Below are 20731 nucleotides of genomic sequence, written 5' to 3' on the forward strand. Positions count from 1 at the left end.
TTATGAAGAGGATTGGCCAACTTAGTCTCATTTCTATAAGCCTATTCTCCCTTGAGGCTCCTACTGTTTTTGTATACATTGTCTGTGCCATTTTCTGGGACTTGTAGTATAGTGGTGTTTAGGGTTAACTCGAAACAATAACAATAATAAAACTGGCTTGGTGAAATGCTGGTTATGGGGAAATACAATCTCTAGAGTTAAAAGCTGTGTAGGACGAATGTCTGGTTTCATAAGAGGTTTTGAAAGACTACATGATGTAGACCAGCTGCCTGATGATTGGTTCAGATTTGGCCTGTCAGATCTATAATTTCAAGTCACTAGGCAAAGCTATTTCTGACTTTATGTGTTCTTCAGTTTCTTAAGCAGTAATGAACAGATAATACAAAGTGAGCTTGGCTGAGAGGACTAAGTGCAGGGAGACTCTCGGCTCCTGTGCCTGGGGCTGCTGGGCCAGAATGGCTGTGTTAATCAGCTCTGCCTCAGACACCTTCGGTAGTGGTCATGCTCCAAACTAGGGTTCAGGAACTCCAGACGAGGGAGTAGGGGTGAAGGATATGTGTGCATGGGATAGAAGGCCAGTGGATGCCTGCCTCACCTGGCTTGATGTGCTGGCTTCCTGGAAGCCTCTATTCTTATCTCTTTCTTTTGACCCTGCACTTATGTGGTTAGGTAGTGAATGTGAACATTTTTATTGTCTTTTAAATTAAAATCAATGACAAACATTACTACTTTTTCAGATTTGCCCCAAGATTATGATAGCCAGCTATATATATATATGTATATATGTATCAGTTAGTACATGGAATAATTAGTGTGTATATCTGACCTGCAAACAGGACATATATGTTAGTACTTGATATAGTTTTCACATTGTTCTCTCATAACCTGCCCTTTGTCTCCTCCTTTGCCACTGCTCACATACTAGTTAATGATGACCTTTAGTCTCTGTAGTACGTGCTCTGTGCAGTAATTTCTATGTCTCTATTTTCAGCATGATCTTTCTTCCCAAAGGTTGCAGGGAGAGTAGCCGAGGAAAGGGGTGCAGTGCTGGGCCACGAGGTGGGCTACTGCATCCGCTTTGATGACTGCACCAACCCACTGGCGACAAGAATTAAGGTACTTGAGCCGCTTTTGCTAGTGTGAGTGGGAAAGAAGGTTGTCTTGGAGGAACTTAAAGCATTTTTCCCTTACTGGTGAATAGGACAGAAAAGATAGAACATCAACCTGGTTCTTGTGGATGTTAGTTTACTAGGAAGTATAGAGTCTTTGAATCTTAATCTAGAAAGAAACTCAGAAGTAACGTTTAACCCTTAGTTTACAGAGGAGAAGGTTGAGGGCCTGGGAGGGTGAATGACTTAACCTCTTGTGATATGCTCCTCAGTCACAGTGCCACCAGTCAGAGCTGCCATTTCTTATGCATGTTGTTCTTTCCTACTGACTCACATAGATTTCTAAATATAGAAATAATCCTACCAATTTAAAAGCCAGATGAAATCATAGAAATTGAATTAGTGTAGAATTCATAAATGATGTTTTCACTAGTTAAAACTGGCCTAGTTTAACATGATAATGGACTTTGTCTCTGTCTTTTTTTTTTTTTGGGTCCGGTCGTGGGGCCTGAACTCTGGGCCTGGGCGCTGTCCCTCAGCTCTTCAGCTCAAGGTTAGCGCTCTACCACTTGAGCCACAGTGCCACTTCCGGCTTTTTTCTTTTTGCTTATGTGGTGCTAAGGAATTGAACCCAGGACCTCATGCCTGCAAGGCGAGAGCTCTACCACTGAGCCACCTTCCCAGCCCTCTCTGTCTTATTTGACCTAGTTGCTAATATTAAAGTAATTATTATCAATAGTAATCAGTATATAATCAGCCCAACAGGGTGTCTGTTGTTTAGCGCTATGCTGGAGTCAGGTGTAATCAGAACAAATGCTCTGATGAAATGAAGATTGGTTATTAGAATCTCAGTTCTCTCTCCTGCAACAGAGGAAAGTTGAAAATAATCAGATGAGGAGTGGTTTGTAAACATGTGACCTTGTTCCAAGCTTGTGTAATTTGTTATCTTTGACATGCATTTTTCCAGGTGAAGGGAGTGTTCATCTGTGCTATCAAGCATAGCGAGGCTAGCTCGTTTTATTTTTTTTTACATTTTTTTATTATTATATCTTTAAGTAGTTGTATAAAGAAGTTCCCATTCTACAAAACAGTATATGAGTGCAAGATGTCTGACAACATTGCCACCCATCACTCCTAGCCCATCCCTTCTCTCACTTTTTTTAAAAAAAAAATTGAGATTAGGTGATTACATAAATTTCACATATTTCACAGTATTGTGGAATAGTGATTCTCAGTTAAAGTCACAAACACATTTTAACCTTCACAAGGCACATTGTCATTATCATGGTCTATAAAGTTTGTGAATTCTATGAGCTTTGACAATACAAATTATTTCTTCCACATTAGGTTCGTTTTCTTTTTCCATGGGTTACGCAAGCACATGATTCTTAGGCTTTCACGAGAAGCTTTTGAGTTCTATTTGGCAGTAACTTCTAGATGCTCAGTTCCTAGTAGTTTTTCACTTTCCCTCCTGTGCGTGCATATGGCAGCTGGTGCCAGGGCCAAGCGGACTATGGTGGGAAAATGTCCTGCTCTTAAAAAACAAAATACTTAAGATTTGGCACATGAGGGAGATGCCTAGCCTTTGTTAATTACTGAACTTGTAATGGACTAGTAGCAGCATCCAGTAGATGTCATATATTTCAGAACATTTCATAAACCTTATTAACTGTAGCTGGCATCCCATGAATACTTTCTATATGCTAAACCTTTGTTTTCTCTTGTCATGGTAACCCTGTAAAGTAGTTTTATTACCACATTTTAGAAGTGAAGATTCAGACTCAAAAGAGGATAAGAACTTCTCAAGGTACTTATAGCAAGTAAAGGTAGAGCCAGGATCTGAATTTCTAGCAGACCCCATAAGCGAGGTTCTTAGCCTCAACCCTACGTTTACTTATCAATAGAAGGTGAGGTTAATAACCTTAAGAGCAGCAACCTATAACCTGCATTTGGGACATAGTAAGACCAGTTATGTCAGACTCACAGCATCCTTGGGGCAGACTTGGGTTTGTCTTCATTATATTCATTAACAGTACCAGAGCAGCCCAGAGCAAGTGGGCCTTTGTTGTTAACTGAGGTAGAATTCTGCCTCATTTACTTTGTAACCTGATAAGAATCCTGTATTTGAAATTTTTGGTTATACTTGAACTAACAGAATTGCCCTTGAGCTTAAAGTCATTAATTTATGTTTAAGTAAACTTTTTCTACAATTTTGTGTCTTTACTTTTTAGTTTCTTACTGATGGAATGCTGGTGAGGGAAATGATGGTTGACCCATTGCTAACAAAATACAGGTAAACATGACTTTCCTGTGATAACTTCCCTATTGTTTCCAAGTATTCAAGTGAGTTAAGAAATATTGTGTTTGTAGCTGAGATTCATGTATGTGTAGCTGCCCAAAGCTTTTTTCTTGTTTTTTTTTTTTTTTGGGTCCGGTTGTGGGGCCTGAACTCTGGGCCTGGGTGCTGTCCCTCAGCTCTTCAGCTCAAGGCTAGTGCTCAACCCCCTTGAGCCACAGCGCCACTTCCGGCTTTTTTCTTTTTTGCTTATGTGGTGCTGAAGATCGAACCCAGGGCCTCTGGCATGCAAGGCAAGTGCTCTACCACTGAGCCACCTTCCCAGCCCCCAAAGCTTTTTTCTTGACCATGGCTGTTCCGACTCATGGTGATGTTCTCAGAATGTAGGTAGTCTGCTTTTTTTTACAGAAAGCCAAAAACCTAGCACATGGAAATTCCTGTTACTGTTTAGACAACCTGTTGACTTGCCCTTTTTGTTTAAATGTTGCTTCTCTGCCACTTTAGAATGGGGGTGAGTACAATCACGGCATGGCCAAGAACTCACTGCTCAGGGTTTTGTTGAATATGATAGAGACCAATTTCTTTATTTCTCCTTAATAGCTTTCTCGCTCCTTTTATGTCTTCCATTATGATATTAGCCTTAAGATTCTCTCCTAGGCTCTGTATCCTGGGAGAAGATGTCTCATGTGACTGCCTGGTACATGTGTGTTATAGCTACCGTTACCTCCCTCTTGGGCTGTTATTAAGCTTAATGGTCTTAAGATGGTTGAGCCTTGTTCTGATTTTTATATGTTCTGTAGGGTTATAGATTTTAACTATCATTTAATATTAGGTATTAAATCCCTTTGAAATCCATTGTGGGTGGTAGAGCTCTTTAACGATAGTGGTTAGTCATGTTCTTCACCAAGATATATTGAGGTCACCATGCTTATTGATAGGAAGTGAGGGCTGAATACCCCTTTGTTGGACTGGTTGGGATTTTGGGGGTGGCTGTTGCGATGCTCACTGCAGGCACTCTCTGATTCCTAGTGTCATCATGCTGGATGAAGCCCACGAGAGGACTCTGTATACGGACATTGCCATTGGCTTGCTAAAGAAGGTATGACTCCTCTCCTTGCCTCTGCTTTCTGTATTTTGTTGTGTTGCCAACTTAGGAGAGTAACTGCAGTAATTCTGAAAATCCAAAAAGGATAAGGAAAAAATAAAAATAAAACCCAACCAGTATTCCACCTATTCAGAGAAGATCCCTGATGGAATGTTAGCATGTGTCTTCTTTTTTTTTTCCTGAGTGTGATTTTGTGTTTTTATGCTAATTTATATCTTGCAAGTTCCCCTCTTTTCAAGATCATTTCTGTGTCATTAAATATTCTTTGAAGAATAACTACATAATCATCTGCCTTTGCCATAAAATATGTAACTCTTTCCCTACTGTTTGGCATTTTATGTGGCTTTCGGGTTTTTTTTTTTTGTCGGTCGTGGGGCTTGAACTCTGGGCCTGGGCGCTGTCCCTCAGCTCTTCAGCTCAAGGCGAGCGCTCTGCCACTTGAGCTACAGCGCCACTTCCGGTTTTCTGGTGGTTTATTGGAGATAGGGGTCTCATGGTCTCTCCTGCCCGGGCTGGCTTTGAACCGCGATCCTCAGATCTCAGCCTCCTGAGTAGCTAGGATTATAGGCGTGAGCCACCAGCGCCCGGCTGGCTTTCAGATTTTATGTATTGCAAGTATAGTTGCAGTAAACGCCTTTTATTTGTGTCGCATTTTTGTTTCTTTTTGCTTTTTAAACTATTCATTGTAAAGTTTTCAAGCCTACTCCAGAGGAGATAAACAGTTGTAATGACCTCTGCCAACACTCTGGTTCCAAGAATCACAATAAATGTCCAAGTTTGCCTTGTTTCTACTTTCTCTTCCCTACTCCCATTTTCTTCTTCTTTTTTTTTTTTTGGACAAATTCTCAGTGACAGGAGTCCAGAAAACAATAGTAGACCAGGGTGATTTAGAATAGGACATGCTGGGACAGACATGCTGGGTTCAGATTCTGACTGCCATGCTTACCTATCTTTAAAATAGGGATAATAAAGTCTATATCTGTGCCTCTAGTCACTGGGGCTATTTAGATTTAAGTTAAGTAAGAAGAAATAAAATAAAAGTCAGCTTCCCTGCCACACTGGCCTTGTTTATTCCATGGGCTTTACATAGCTTCCTATGGCCAGTGGCTGCTGCACTGGAGTGAAGAATGGTCTCCTGGTCAGCGCAAGCTCTGCATCGTTTGTTATGAGGCTCACTCAGAATAGACAGCTTCACAACTAGACCATGTGGGACCTTCGTCTAAGTAAGAAAACCATGCCCTCTCAGAGAGGATATCTGAGCTAGGTAAAGGGAAGGTGGGCTTGATTTTAGATTCTCTTAACCTGTTTGGCCCTCAGGCATCTTTGTTGGGCTTATGTATGGCTGTATACAAGTCTTGTAGTTTATAACATGTAACTTAGAATTTGTGAGCTGTTTTTGCTGTATTTTATTTGCAGTATTTTATTTCTTGGCCAGAATGAGACTTTTTGATAGAAGGAATTTTCTTACCAGGTTAGGAATAGTAAAACAAAGAGGGTCCATTTCTCTGCATCTTTGTACAACACTGAGTATTTGCCACAGAAAAATAAATCCTTGTGGTGGGATAGATGAAAAAGAAATCATTCTTCATTATTGTTAGGGATTTTGCTCAGGTTTATTTGATTAGTTTCTACTACCCATTAACCATCTGCTTTTTGAATAACTATATTCTGTTTTGATGCTATCAATTGTTATGTCCTTGCTTTGTTTTTGGTGCCAGTCTAGGGGCTTGAACTCTGGACCTGGGCACTGTCCCTGAGCTTCTTTTGCTCAAGGCTAGTGCTCTACTACTTGAGCCACAGCTCTGCTCTTGGCTTTTTAATTTTTTAAAAAAAATTATACTTCCAAAGGTGTTATATAGCGAGATTACAGTTACGTAAGTAGGTAAAGGGAACATTTATTTTTGGACAATGTCACCCCTTTCCATATTCTCTCCACATCTGCTTTTTTGGTAGTTTATTGGAGATAAGAGTCTCATGTAGCCCGGTGTTGGTGGCTCATGCTTGTAATCCTAGTTACTCAGGAGGCTGAGATCTGAGGATTGCGGTTCAAAGCCAGCCTGAGCAGGAAAGGCTGTGAGACTCTTATCTCCAATAAACCACTTAGAAAACCAGAAGTGGTGCTGTGGCTCAACTGGTAGAGCTCTTGCCTTGAGCTGAAGAGATGAGGGACAGTGCCCAGGCCCAGAGTTCAAGCCCCATGACTGACAAAAAAAAAAAGAGTCTCATGTAGCTGGGCACTGGCAGCTTATGCCTGTAATCCTAGCTTCTCAGGAGGATGAGATCTGAGGATTATGGGAAGCCAGCCCCAGAAGGAAAGTCCCCATGAGACTCTTATCTCCAGTTAACCACTCAAAAGCCAGAAGTGATGCTGCTGTATCCCAAAGTGGTAGAGCACTAGCCTTGAGCAAAAGAGATAAGGCTAAGGGACAATACCCAGGCCCTGAGTTCAAGCCCTATGACTGGCACAAAAAAAGAGTCTCATGGACTTTCCTCCCTATCCTTACATCTCATCCTTACATCTTAGCCTCCTGTGTAGCTAGGATTATAGGCATGAACCATCAGTGTCCAGCTTATGTCTTTGCTTTTTTGACTATGTATAGATTCAGGCTGCCTCAGCAGCGACGTGTCAGGAAAAAAATAGTCACATTCAGGGCTTAAAAGCTATATGTGTGTGTGTGTGTATATATATATATATATATATATATATATATATATATATATATGCATATATATGTGTATATATATTTTATTTTATTTTTTTTGGTTGGTCCTGGGGCCTGAACTCTGGACCTGGCCGCTGTCCCTCAGCTCTTCAGCTCAAGGCTAGTGCTCTACCACTTGAGCCACAGTGCCACTTCTAGCCTTTTCTGCTTATGTGGTGCTGAGGAATTGACCCCAGGGCCTCCTGCATGCAAGGCAAGCACTCTACCACTGAGCCACCTTCCCAGCCCTCTTTTATATTTTGTATAAAGTTATTCTTAGCTTTGTATTTTAGAAAAGTCCTACATTTACAAAACTAGAAAGAATAGTATGATGGCTCAATTTTCTTACGACTTTATTAATTTGTGGTTGTTTTGTTGGTAAGCTCCCTTTCCTCCAAAAATCTTTTTCCCACACTGGGTTGTTTGAAGTAAATTTTAGGTATCAGATTATTCCACCTATACATATACTGTTATTGTGGCTTTCTAATATCTTATTTTTTAGATTCAGAAGAAGCGAGGGGACCTTCGGTTGATTGTGGCTTCAGCCACTCTGGATGCAGAGGTGAGAGCCTTTCCCTCCTTCTTCCTCTCCTGTTAACACTGGAATTTTTGGGCATAGCCTTGGGAAGTTACCTCTAGCAATCTCTCATCTTTGGCAGAATGGCCTGCCTTCCTTCTGGGGCCATCTGGTGTCCTAGATTCCACCAAATCATAGGATGCTCCTTTTTAACTGTGGGTGGAAATTAATCTGTAATTAGCCAAGAGAGTTTATGATTACCTACTTGTTTCTCTACATGCTGTCTTTCTACATGGCAGCTTTTTTCTTTTCAACTTCTTTCAGTGTGAAACTACGGTTCTTAATTTATGTATGACCATAGCATATATGGTTAGACTTGTGCAATTGGAGCTTACTCTCTATACATAATCATTTCCGTGTGTGTGTGTGTGTGTGTGTGTGTGTGTGTGTGTGTGTGTGTGTGTGTGTAGTGCTGGTACTAGAGTTTGCATTCAGGGCCTTGTATGTTCTTGTTTGGCCTTTTTGCTTAAGGACTGCCATTCTACCACTTGAGCCACATCTCCAGTTCCTCATGTTGATTTTGTGTGTGTGCCAGTCTTAGGACTTGAGCTTGGGGCCTGGGCACTGTTCCTAGTTTTTTTTTTCTTTCTTTCTTTTTTTATTGTATTTTTTCATTGTAAAGATACTGTCCAGAGGAGTTACAGTTAAATGAGTAAGGTAATGTGTACATTTCCTATCAAGCATGATTACCCCTTCCTTTGTTTTTCCTCACCATCCCTTCCCTCTCCACCTCCCCAAAGTGTCCCTAGTTTTTTTTTGCTCGAAGCTAGCACTCTACCATTAGAACCAGAGCTCTACTTCTGGCTTTTTTTGGGGGTGGGGTGGCGTTAATTGGAGATAAGAGTCTTGTGGACTTTCCTACCTGGACTGGCTCCTGAGTAGCTAGCATTGTAGGCATGAGCCACTGGCTCTGGCTGTTAATTTTTTTTTTTATGGCTAGATTTACATTGTTTTTCTCTCTTGATGACTCGCATTTTAGTTCAAACAGCTGTTCAACTTTACACGGTTTTTGGCTACTTGCTGTTATTATCTGCTAAGCACCAATCTAGTTATAAGTGATCCATGTACACTCTCTCACACCTTGGGGGAGGCAGAAACAAAATTAGATGTTTACTGTTCAATATTAAAAGTGCCAAGGCAACCAGTGAAGTAGTACTTCAGCTAGCTTGGGGGTATCTAGAAACTCACCTAGGAGGTGACAGTTCAGTAAGGTTTGAACGATGCACAGTAGTTTTTGTCTTTTGGGGGTTATTGAGATTTAAAATTTCTCTTGTTTTTATTCTTGCCTGTAGTAGTTGATATAGGAGACTTCCTGGGCTTAATTTTTTGTTTGAAGCGGGAAGGCAGAGTAAATTCTTCAGACCTTTCTGTATAGGACCTGCAGGGCTCAGCTGAGATATGATTTCTTCTTTCCACCCTTGCCTGTGTATCCAGTGCCTGCTCTGTGAAGGGAAGTGTGAGGTCTGTGTGGGGGTCATCCGTGGGCTGGATAGGATAGGACCATGCGGGTGTGGCAGGAGTTCCTTTGTAAGAGTAAGAGAACAAAGAAGAGGATAGGAGTGGGCTGCGGAGGGCAGAGCGAGGAGCATTGTGGGGAGGGAGATGAGGAGGGTGTGGCTTAAGTAGCATTTTACAATTGTTACTATAAAGGTGACCTACAGAGGGGTTACCATTTCATAAGTCAGATAATGAGTACATTTCTTTTTGGACAATGTCACCCTTTGCCTCCTGGGCTTGCCCACAAGTTGTATAGTTCATTTTCAACATAGTGTCTAGTGAGTACCACTGCTGCATTTGTTCACCTTTTGTCCCTCCATTTCTGTGCTCTCCCTTACCACTCCCCCCCCCCCCCCCCCCCCAAAGACAGATAAATGAACTAACAAGACAAAATGAAAGACTCTTGTTTCCATTTTCCTGGAATTCATTTTGATAAATATTATTTTATATGTTCAGAGGCACTGAGATATTCTCTTTTGGTCTCACTGTGTGTGAACGCCTAGAGTCTTGTATAATTTATCATGTCCTGGTATATTTTAGATCTACCTTCCACATTTGAGAGAACATATGCACTGTTTGACTCTGAGCTTGGCTTACCTCACTTAACATGATTTGTTCTAGGTCTAGCCTTAGGTAGCTCAGAGGTACCCAAATCTCATCCCTGCTTCCCAGCTGTTGCATCTGTGGGTGATAGACTAATTCCAAATGTCTATAGGATAGGAATAGGGCTGCTGATGGGCCACCTGCTCTGGTTTTACTTGGGGACTAGGGTGGCTTAGCTTGAAGGTGAAGTTACCTGTGATCAGTAGGTGCTGAGACCAGTGGAGAATGATAGGGGCTTTGATTGCTTTAGTTGCCTTGTTAATGTAAGCTCAGTAAAGCAATTAATACATGACCAGCTGTAATTGCCATGTATTTATTGACCTTTGTGTTATTCAGTATTGTTTTGCTTTCATTTGCATCTATCCACCTACAGTTGCTGGCAGTTCCTGCTTTTTTTTTGTGTGTGTCACAAGTCCAACTATTTTAGAAAGACTAATTTTCCTCTTTCCAGTTTCCTGGAGACGGAACCTGGGGTCATCTGGGGTCGGAATCCCATCGTGTTCCAATCTGCATCTTGTAGGCATGTGGGGGTGGGGTGAGGGCTTGGCCACAGGGAGCCCACCTGTGTGGGTCAGATAGGAGCTGCTATCAGCAAAGTAATCCATGGAGAGCTGGAAGACAGCCCAGCACGAAGCTATATTATTTTCATTTTGTGTCATGGACTGTTTGCTTCCCCTAAATCTCATTATATTTCTTACCACATGTCCATTGGGAGCCCTCCTCCTAGACCCTGGCTCAGACTCTTCTTTTCTAGGTGTGGGGGAGCTCCTTTTATTGTTCCTCTTCTTGATTCTACTTCAGGATTCATATATTGTTCCTACTATATTTACTTGCTTGTATATATTTCCAAATGATTTTTATAAATGATAAGGATCTTAAGGACCAAGATCTTACAACATCTTATGCCTTCTCAGTACATGCTGTTCTTCTTGCAGGAAGTTGAGCCTGTCTTATTCCTCAGTACCACATTTTCCTTAGCAGCTAAAGTTTAGTTATCTATTCCAACGAAGTTGTCAAGGCACGATCTTCCTCCTTGTTCTTCTACGTGCTTTGTTGTAACTTTCACCACTGTCTGCCACGCCCTTCATAAAACCTTCCTGCTCTTCTTGCAGTCTGACCCTGTCATCTTTGTTCTTTTTTTTTTTTTTGCCTCTGCCATAACTTCCTCCCAGGCACCTTTGGCTTCTGCTCTTCTTTCTCAAGGCTGCCACTTGGGGTCCCTGGATTCATTCATCTGATAGTTGGTACTCTACAAGTGGTTTTGATCTTGTTCCTGTGAGCCAGCCTTAGCTGTCCAGCAGTTGGCTGGTTAGGGAATACTGAAACTTTGAAGCCTGCTCTCTTGGTTTTGTCTTAGCTCCTTTCTCATGATCATAGTCCTTTAGTCCAAGACTGATTGCTTTAGGAAGTGTGAGTCCCTGCTTGAATAAGAATCGCTTTTACCCTTCTCCCCATCATGATTGTGAGTGTGAATACTCACTGCTTGTCAGGTGCTATCCTAGCAGTCATTCTCTGGAATGCTTTGCCTGAGTTCATACTTTGATTCTCTCTCCCTTGAACTATTTTAATAATTCCCTCTGTAGTCCACTTGCCTGAAATCTCTTCTCTATTTTGTCTTCATAATGCCACAAAAGTTGGGGATGCAGAACAGAGGTCTGATGATATCATATTCATCCTCACTGCCCTGGTCTTACTGAATAGTGTCACAGGCAGTCATGCACGCTGTTCAAACCTTGCAGCAACCTGGCCAGCAGGTAGAAGTTTGTTCATGTTGTAGATGAGAGAGTTAACTCAGTTAAGGTAGGTAGGCATACCTGAAATGGTTATCTTTTTCCTTTAATAGATGCTTCTTTACATCTTTGTCCACCCTTAGTATCATGCAGAAGGGATGTTGTTTCTTCTTCCCTTTTAGTAGTGAGCATCTTAATCCTTTGTGGCTCAGCCAAGGGGCAGTGCTGTGTCCAGGAAGACTGAAAAGCCAGTTGTTACTAATCTTTTGTTCATTCAGATTGTGATTATTTGCAGGTCTTTTGTGGTAGGCATTCTTCCCCCTTTTATTTTATTCAATCATAAAAATGGTCCTTGGCACAAAATATGTCTTTCCTAGACTGTTTATGCTTTTGGAGAGTGTATATGGGTCTGTTCTTTCTTGCTTGTGCCTTATTTCCAGTGTGCCCATGATTGTATGACCATTGGATGCAGGAAAGCTGATGTGATTTGGAGCAGTTAACCCAGAAGGATTGTGAAAGGGGTGTTCTGTGTGGAATTCTTTGTAGCACAGAGTCCTGTTGTTGACAGGAAGTACTTTTATGTATTCCTCTTGCCAAACACAGAGCTGAGGTTTTGTATCAGGTGGTCAAGTGCCATGGGGCAGGATGTGCCTCCAATTTGGAAGAAAGTGCCTGGGGCCACCTCTTCCCACAGGGTCCCGTAGGAATGTGGAAGTGTGTGATTGATGACCTGCCTATACAGACAGTATGTGAATTCCTGTAGGACAGGTAGAGATGAAGATGTACACTGATGTACATTGCCATCAATCAATGTATATCAGCAACATATGTACAGTTCACAGAAGCAATCATATCCTTTATAGAGATGTGCTTTCCAGATGATTAGAGCCGTGTGTTACCCTGCCTTAACATGCACTCAACTTGAGTCACACTATGATCTAACCTTCAGTTAAATAAAATATAGAAGGTTAGGAATAAAATTATTCCACAACTACATGATGAATTACTGAATGCAGTTTTGGAATCTAATCTTCATTATATTTATCAAACCTTTATAGTCATTGAATATAATTCCTTAAAGTGTCAATATGTACATGGAAAAATTAGTGCTGTATAATCTGTTAAACATATGAATATTTAGCTGCCAAACTCTCCTCCCAGTTTTATATTAATTTTCTTCCCAAGAAATATTTTTTTATTTTTTGAGAGAGAAAAAAAAATCACTTTTTTTTTTCTTATAGAAATTTCGAGATTTCTTTAATCAAAATGAAACCAGTGACTCAACCAGGGATACCTGCGTGATCCTTACAGTGGAAGGGCGAACGTTTCCAGTGGATATCTTTTATCTGCAAAGGTTTGATAAAGCTTGATTCTCCATGCTAGTGTTTGAACAAGGCTTGAAGTGTGGGATGACAGGAAACTGCACCTGCTTGTAGAACTGAGATGATGCAGAGGAGCATGTGTGTCTCCTGTCTCTGACAGGTGTTCCAGAGCCCTGCTCAGCCCCACTGCTGGACTTGGGTCAAATCTTGACCCTGACATGCAGGTCTGCTCAGCCTGTGGTCCTTAGCTCAGCTGGAGAGCAAAGTTGTGGAAGTGGTAAACTGGGGTTTGCCAGGATGCCCAAGCAAGGATGTACTGGTGCTGGACAAGAAGGGACTCCTAATGCCTGTACCTTTTCAGGGTGAACTAGGACCAGAACCTGGTCTAGTGGCTGATAAATCTAGGGGGCGGTGAACTTCACTTCTGAGTTAAAGATGCCCACCACTCCATCCACTCAATCCAGGGGTGCTGACTGTAGCCAGGAGGGAAAGTGAACTGGGAATAGGATAGGCCTCAGCACTCACTATAGTCATTGTTTTTTCCTGGCTCAGTATCTGTAGGCATTGATATATTCTTCTTATTTCTTTACAAATATAGCTAAAACAAAGTTCCCTTTTATAGTTTTTGAATGTGGCATCTAATACATACACATATATAGTGTGTATGTATATATTTAATATCTTTCTCGCAGTAGTAGGGATCAAACCCAGGGCCTTCTTCAGCCTTACCAAGTATTTTACCACTGAGTTACATGCTTTGCCCTTGGTTACTGTATTTTATATATATAAAGAAAAGAAGACTTCATATTTATTTTATTTTGTATAGTTACTACTGGGCAGGCTCAAACTAACTTTCATGAAGTTTTGCTGCCAGATTAGTATGGTAATTATTCTATTATTAATGATCATTTTAATGATGAACTTAGTTAAACATATGTCTTTTCAGTCCTGTTCCAGATTATATCAAATCAACTGTGGAAACTGTGGTAAAAATTCACCAGACAGAGGGAGATGGAGACATACTAGCCTTTCTTACTGGCCAGGTAATTCCATTGGGCCTCTTTGATGAACAAAATTGTTAAGGCAAGAATTAATATAGGGTCTGGCTAGCCATTTATTTCATGATTTTGTAGTTACTAAGTTGCATAAAAATTGTTGAGTTACCTACTAACTAGAGATCAAGGAACCATTATTTCCTTCCTCCTGTTCTGTCTATAGAGGGTTAACTTATAGTCTATGGGTATTAGCTAATTCTAAGAAGAAATAGTTGAGTCAGTAGGCTGTTGGGTGGACCAACACTGAATGTTGGTGCATTTTATTGCTGCACATTGCCACCACATGCTTCTATGCTGGTGTGGCTTTCCTGGCTCATCCTGGAGGTGGGAAGTGGCCATATTACTGGAAAAACAACTGAACAAGTCTAGTGTTCCCTCTGGATTGCAGTACTCTTCAGAATTCCCTTCCAGCTGTAATATTTTCCACTGGGAGACATTTTCCACAGTTAGTAATCTTTCTGCGGAAACAATATAATGCTTTTATAGGCCACGACTTGTTCCTGTTCTTGAAATGCTTTGTTTGCCCACACACATAAATAAGCTGAGTAGAATTATCATTGTTTTTTATTTATTGGGAGCTCTTCACTTAACTGAAGACAGTTTGGTTTCACTAGTTAATATTACAGTTACAGACTTTTACCCCTTTGGGTACCATACTTAATACTATTTGCTTAACAGTCAGCCAAGAGGGATGGGTGGCAGCAGTTAATTTCCTGAACTGACCAGCATTAAAACTGTGATTTCTCAACGATATGTGTTTTTATGTGATAAAATGCTGAGTCTCAACTTCCTGGGGTTCTTTGTTCAATGTTTAGGAAGAAGTAGAAGCTGTTGTGTCTATGCTGATTGAGCAGGCCCGAGCCCTGGCTCGCACTGGGATGAAGAAACACCTCCGGGTTCTCCCCATGTACGCAGGGCTGCCTTCCTTTGAGCAAATGAAAGTGTTTGAAAGGGTGTCACGAAGCGTCAGAAAGGTGAGACTCCCCTGGTGGGTGACCAATGGTGTTTGTAGCCACTTCTAGTCATATTGGCAGGCTTTTACCATCAGTACCACAAAGTCTATATTATTGCTTTTTAAAAATTGAAGTGAAGCTTGCTAAACAAGAATGTGTCATTCAGGGTGGATGCAACATGGCCCTTCATGTTCTAGAATAAAGACCTGCAGGTCTCTGCCTCGAAAAAAAAAAAAGAATGTGTTGTTCAGATTTTAGGCCCATGTTTCTAGACCTCTTAGATCTAAAAGCACATAGGCCATAGAAAGGTCACTCTGACAGTGATGGTCAAAGTAGATGACTTCTCTTCTGTTGCCAAATTTTTCTCATGACCTAAGAGACGGTCATGGTGGATTGTGGATCGGTAAGGAATAATAGATAAATTTTTTACCAGTGTTTCTAAAGCACCTATGTTAAGTACCATTTTGCCTATAGAGCCAAGTTTAAATCAATTAATTCAAGGTGTGGCTACAAAATATTTAGCCTTGAAATTGGGTTGGGGAGGGATGTGATGGGAAAAGGCGTTAGTGGGAGCCAGCTGTGGGAAAAAGTATCTGTTGATTAAAAGGAGCCAGCTGGTCTGCCTCCTGTTCCTCCTCTCATTGTTTCCCTTTCAGTAGATGAGTGTATAGCAGGTGGCAGAGAATAAAGTAGGTGAGGGTGGGCCGAGGGTCTACTCTCAATTTTGGCCCTGGGCCAGTGGGCTGTAGCAACCTGAATCTGCCCAGTCAGACATGAACTGCAGTGAACCAACCAGTGCGCTGATGCCACCCTGGAGGTGCTGTGTGCCCCAAAATAAGTTCTTAACCTCAAGTCTCAGTTTATCATGGTTATAAAACATAAATAACACTTTTAGATAGATGATTCTATAGTATAAATCATAACTATTATGTAAAATGTTAGCAGGTTTTTATAAAACGAATTTATAAAAAGTGTCTGAAAAAAGTCCTGAGAGCTCCATATACATCCCCTACTCCTTCCAAGGCAGCTCCCAGTACCTCGCTGAAGCCCAGAGACTGTACTGCAGGCCCTGCTTCTGGCCTCAGGCCCTCCTGCCTTTGAAATAAAGCTTCAGCTTGGATTACTGGAGGGTTGCAACAGGTCTCAGCCTTATTTTTCAGAGAGGTTCTGTGGCCAGCCGATCTAACATCCCATTGTTATAATGTAGAATGTATTATATACCACATCATAGTAGATTGCTGGATTGTATTTGTAGTCCCTCTCTTCCTCCCTCTTTCCTTCCATTTGGTGAAGAAAAACTCACCTTTGTAGAGGTTTTTTTTTTTTTTTTTTCTGGTCCTAGGGTTTGAACTCAGGGATTGTGTGCTGTCCTGAGCCTCTTTGTGCTCAGGACTAGTGCTTTACCACTTGAGCCACAGTGTCACTTACAGCTTTTTTCTGAATGTTTTATTGGATATAAGAGTCTCATGGACTTTTCTGTCTGGGCTGGCTTTGAACCATGATCCTCAGATTTCAGCCTCCTGAGTAGGTAGGATTACAGGTGTGAGCAACTGGCACCTGACTTGTAAAGTTTTTCTGTTCTAAGTAAAATACGATTTTTTTTTAAAGGAGGGGGACTGGGAGACATTACTGTAAATAGAAGCGATCTGAGGCTATAGAGATTTGTAGCAGTTTGCAAATATTGAGAGGAAAATAAAGACTTTCAATGAATCAGGAAAGATTGAGTAACTCTGTTAGGATGTTATGTGGCAGATTTAAAAGGGAGTATACTGTTCCCATCCTCAGAGCAAGAGGGCACAGGACTAATCAGCGACTGAAGCCATTCCCATCAAGCCTAGAACTAACAGCCATTTTCTTGCTGCTCCCAGTGTCCCATGGACTTTTCTCCTGAACCACAGCAGGAGTTGGGGAGGGATCTGGGCAAGAACTATATACATTTAGATGTTTATCTTTATCTTTTGGGAAGGAAATAGTATGGTTAGGTAACACTGTGTGTTGTGAGTGGGAGAGGCAGACAGCTGGCTCAGGGGGAAACATTTGCCAGCCTCAGTTATTCTGAGACACCACTGGCCTGGCTTGAGAAATTAGATCCCTCAATGTGAGCTTCAGCATTTTCCTTCGAGGAGAAAAACAAAACGGAAAGATTCTTCCCAATCCAGATGCATGCTGAGCCAGTTTTCAAGGACTGTCACATAAAAGGGTCATAGTTTAAGGAGCTGGCTTTGAACAGGTATCCTCAGATCTCAGCCTCCTGAGTAGCTAGGATTATAGGTGTGCGCCACCGGTGCCTGGCATAACAGTGTATTTATATAAATTCACTGGGTTCTTTTCTTCCTGCTCTTCTTTTTGTGGTGTGCGTAGGTGATTGTTGCTACCAATGTGGCAGAAACCTCCATTACTATCAGTGGCATTGTGTATGTGATTGACTGTGGCTTTGTGAAACTGAGAGCCTACAACCCCCGGACAGCCATTGAATGCTTGGTGGTGGTGCCAGTGTCCCAGGCGTCAGCCAACCAGCGGGCAGGACGTGGTGGACGCAGCCGCTCTGGAAAGTGTTACCGCCTTTATACAGGTTAGTGCGGCTTTCCTAAAGGGCTTGTGACTTGTAGTTAGCCTGGGCATTGTTATTGAGAAATACTGAACATACTCATCCCTAATGGCAAAAGTTGATGTAAAATTCAGCTATTGTTCTCAGGGTCCTGTGCCTTTGGGCCTTCACCTTCCTCACTCTAAAAACAGACTTCTTTGCAAGTAGTGTGTTCCACTGAGTTGTCAGCTGCCTGCCAGCTCTGGTCTGGTCTAGTGTCGGGGCCTAGGTCCTTCTGTGGTCTTATAAACCTGTAGCATACATAGGCATACTTACTTTTCTCTTAGCTTAATGTGCTGTTTTTTTGTTTTTGTTTTTTGGGTCCGGTCGTGGGGCCTGAACTCTGGGCCTGGGCTCTGTCCCTCAGCTCTTCAGCTCAAGGCTAGCGCTCTACCACCTGAGCCACAGCGCCACTTCCGGCTTTTTTCTTTTTGCTTATGTGGTGCTGAGGAGTCGAACCCAGGGCCTCATGCATGCAAGGCAAGCGCTCTACCGCTGAGCCACCTTCCCAGCCCGTAATGTGCTGTTTTCTTATCCAGACAGTTTTTTAAAAAGCACATTGTTTCAATGTATTTATCAAAATATTTTAAAAATAATGGTCCTTCCTAAATATAAAAAGAACGCTGCATTACAATGCTGTATGCAGCTGGCCTAGAATCCTGGAGCCTCTTGCTGAAGGCAGAGAAGGACTGTTCTCTGGCTGTGATTGCATTTGACTATCACTTTGATTTCAGACAGTTCTGCTTTCTATCCCCAGAGGAAGCCTTTGACAAGTTGCCTCAGTCCACTGTCCCTGAGATGCAGCGCAGCAACTTGGCTCCTGTCATCCTACAGCTGAAAGCACTGGGGATTGACAATGTGCTCAGGTTCCACTTCATGTCGGTGAGTCCAGCCTTTGGTCTGGAGACATTTCAGGGTGATACGAGATATTGTGGCTGGACACACCAGCTTTCTTTTTCCATTGCTTGGCTCAGGTGTTGTTTGCTTAACACTCAGACAAGGCACAACTATGGCTACAGTTCCTGTTTTTACGTAGTTCCTGTTCTGCCCTGTTCTGTTCTGTTGGGGGACAGAGACAAGAGAATGGGCGATTACAGAGTAGTGTGCTCTGTATTCTGAGAGACAAAGGAGGAGACTCCAACCCTATTAATCATATCTGAGGCAAAACCTGGAATCCAAGTGGGATTTTACCAGCTTGGGAATACAACTCAGTATGACCAGTTTTATTTCTGTTGATTTTCTAAGGCAGGTTGGAGTGGAACTATGTTCCTCATAAAGTAAATTAAAAAAAAAGTTTATTGGACACTTGTTATTTCATTTGAAATTTTGAGCTATTTACCTGTTAGAATTTGGGTTTATTAGTGACTTTTTTTTTCTTTTTTGCCAGTCCTGGGGCTTGAACTCTGGGCCCGGATGCTGTCCCTGAGCTACTTTCACTCAAGGCTAGTGTTGTACCTCTTGAGCCACAGCACCACTTCTGGCTTTTTCTGTGATTACTTGGAGATAAGAGTCTCATGGACTTTCCTTCCCTGGCTGGCTTTGAACTGTGATCCTTAGATCTCAGCCTCCTCAGTAGCTAGGATTACAGGCGTCAGCCACCAGCACCCAGCTATTAGTGATTTTTAAAGAGTCCTTAACTACTATAGACATTAACGTTTTAATATTTCATATAAATGTTTTTCCTGTTATTTTGCTGCTTTTTTTGAGGTACACATGTCTTAAACATATGAAACCTTTCTGCCTTTGTCTTTATGATTTTTATAGTTCTCTTATACATATGAAGCACTAGTTTAGTTACCATGTTTTCATTCACACTTTCTAGAGTATAAGTGTGCTTGCTGGCTGTTTTAGCCTGGTTGTGTTGGTATATGGTGTGATGAGTTTGGGTTTTGGGGTAAGAAACTCCCTGCTGTTATGTCATGGTTAACTAGGTGAATAATACAATGCACAAATGCCAGCCCCTCAAATAAAGTAATTGTGTGTTTGCTGTAAGCATAGAGAAAGTGTCCCCTTTGACTATTGCTTGATACTAGATGATACTAGAAAAAAGAAAACAAACATAACATAGGCAAATTTAAATGCTAATGAGAAGTCCCACATCTAAGAGTAAAGGAAAACTTGGCAGAAATGACCTGTCAATATCTTAAAGAATACAAAGAGCTTTCATCATATATCATCTAGAGTAGCCCAGAAAGGCCATAAGGGGAGAAGCAGCACAAGCTATAGACTGGCATTAGGGTATATTCCTTCTCCAGGTTACAGAGAGGAGCAAACTAGCCTAGCCATAAGGTCTGATGTCACTCTAACTCAATGATCAAATACTAAGGAGTGGGCTGGGATGTTGCTGGGTGGTAGAGCACTACTACCTAATGTGTGCAAGGCCCTGGGTTTCATTCCCAGCACTGGAAGAAAACAAAGCATGAGGAAGAGTGGCAAAACCTGAAGCAGGTGCAGTGGGAAGCCCTTCCCCCCTGCCCAGTGCCCCTTTGCTGCTGGCCGTCCTCATGAAGGGTGTCTTCATGATGATGGTGTTTTTTTTTTTTTTTTAACCATTGGAACTTTCTCCTGAAGAAATAATTCAAAAGAAGAAAAAAGTGTAGATGATCATGTTTATAGCACTGTTTTATATAACATTAAAAAATAGAAAAAAAATGATGAAAATACTAACAAAACTTCTGGACAATTAAAAAATGAAAAAAATACAAATGTATCCTTATATATTCTGGCTATTTCTTCATGAGTTATTATTTTTTGTAGTTAAATCAAAGACATGTATAATTTTTATATTTAAGACTGCCACTTAAAGAAATGAAAACCTAGGGGCAGCTCACTTGCCCCATAGTAAGGAAATTGACTTTCCTATAGAGTAGGAAGGTGAAGGAGCACTGTATCGCTCTCCCAAGTAATTATTAGGGGGGTTTTTGTGGGTGCAAGCAACAGGGAAAACAGGCATACATACAGAGAGAAAAACAAAGTACACACACACTGTATTCCAAATATGTGAATGCTTACTTATGATCCTCAGTAAGATGTGGTCTTAGTGAATGCTTCATGGTAAATATCTGTTTAAATGAAAATAACAAGGATATGGTTTTTGTGGGGGTTGAAAGGAATACGTTTTTTTCCCCCCTATAGTTTGTTTCTATGTGCTTTGTTTGAATATTTTGATTTCAAGTACTTGTACAAAGGAGTTGC

General features: G+C 41.5%; 1 protein-coding gene across 2 annotated transcripts in view; it reads left to right on the forward strand.

Annotated features, from left to right (window-relative positions):
• Positions 1 to 20731, forward strand: part of Dhx35 (DEAH-box helicase 35) — a 55141-nt gene that overhangs the window by 16087 nt on the left and 18323 nt on the right. The window contains exons 5-13 of one of the 2 annotated variants that reach the window (XM_042694758.1): positions 1012 to 1116; positions 3341 to 3402; positions 4435 to 4504; positions 7715 to 7774; positions 12861 to 12973; positions 13888 to 13984; positions 14812 to 14970; positions 17311 to 17521; positions 18294 to 18418. In XM_042694758.1, the coding sequence (XP_042550692.1) occupies positions 1012 to 1116; positions 3341 to 3402; positions 4435 to 4504; positions 7715 to 7774; positions 12861 to 12973; positions 13888 to 13984; positions 14812 to 14970; positions 17311 to 17521; positions 18294 to 18418 (1002 nt within the window). Of the gene's footprint in view, positions 1 to 991; positions 1117 to 3340; positions 3403 to 4434; positions 4505 to 7714; positions 7775 to 12860; positions 12974 to 13887; positions 13985 to 14811; positions 14971 to 17310; positions 17522 to 18293; positions 18419 to 20731 lie in introns of both variants that reach the window. The other variant, XM_042694759.1, reaches the window with a different exon arrangement.

Source organism: Dipodomys spectabilis, unplaced genomic scaffold (assembly GCF_019054845.1).
Source record: "Dipodomys spectabilis isolate Male_0828 unplaced genomic scaffold, ASM1905484v1 ptg000175l, whole genome shotgun sequence".
NCBI classification, from domain to species: Eukaryota; Metazoa; Chordata; class Mammalia; order Rodentia; family Heteromyidae; genus Dipodomys; species Dipodomys spectabilis.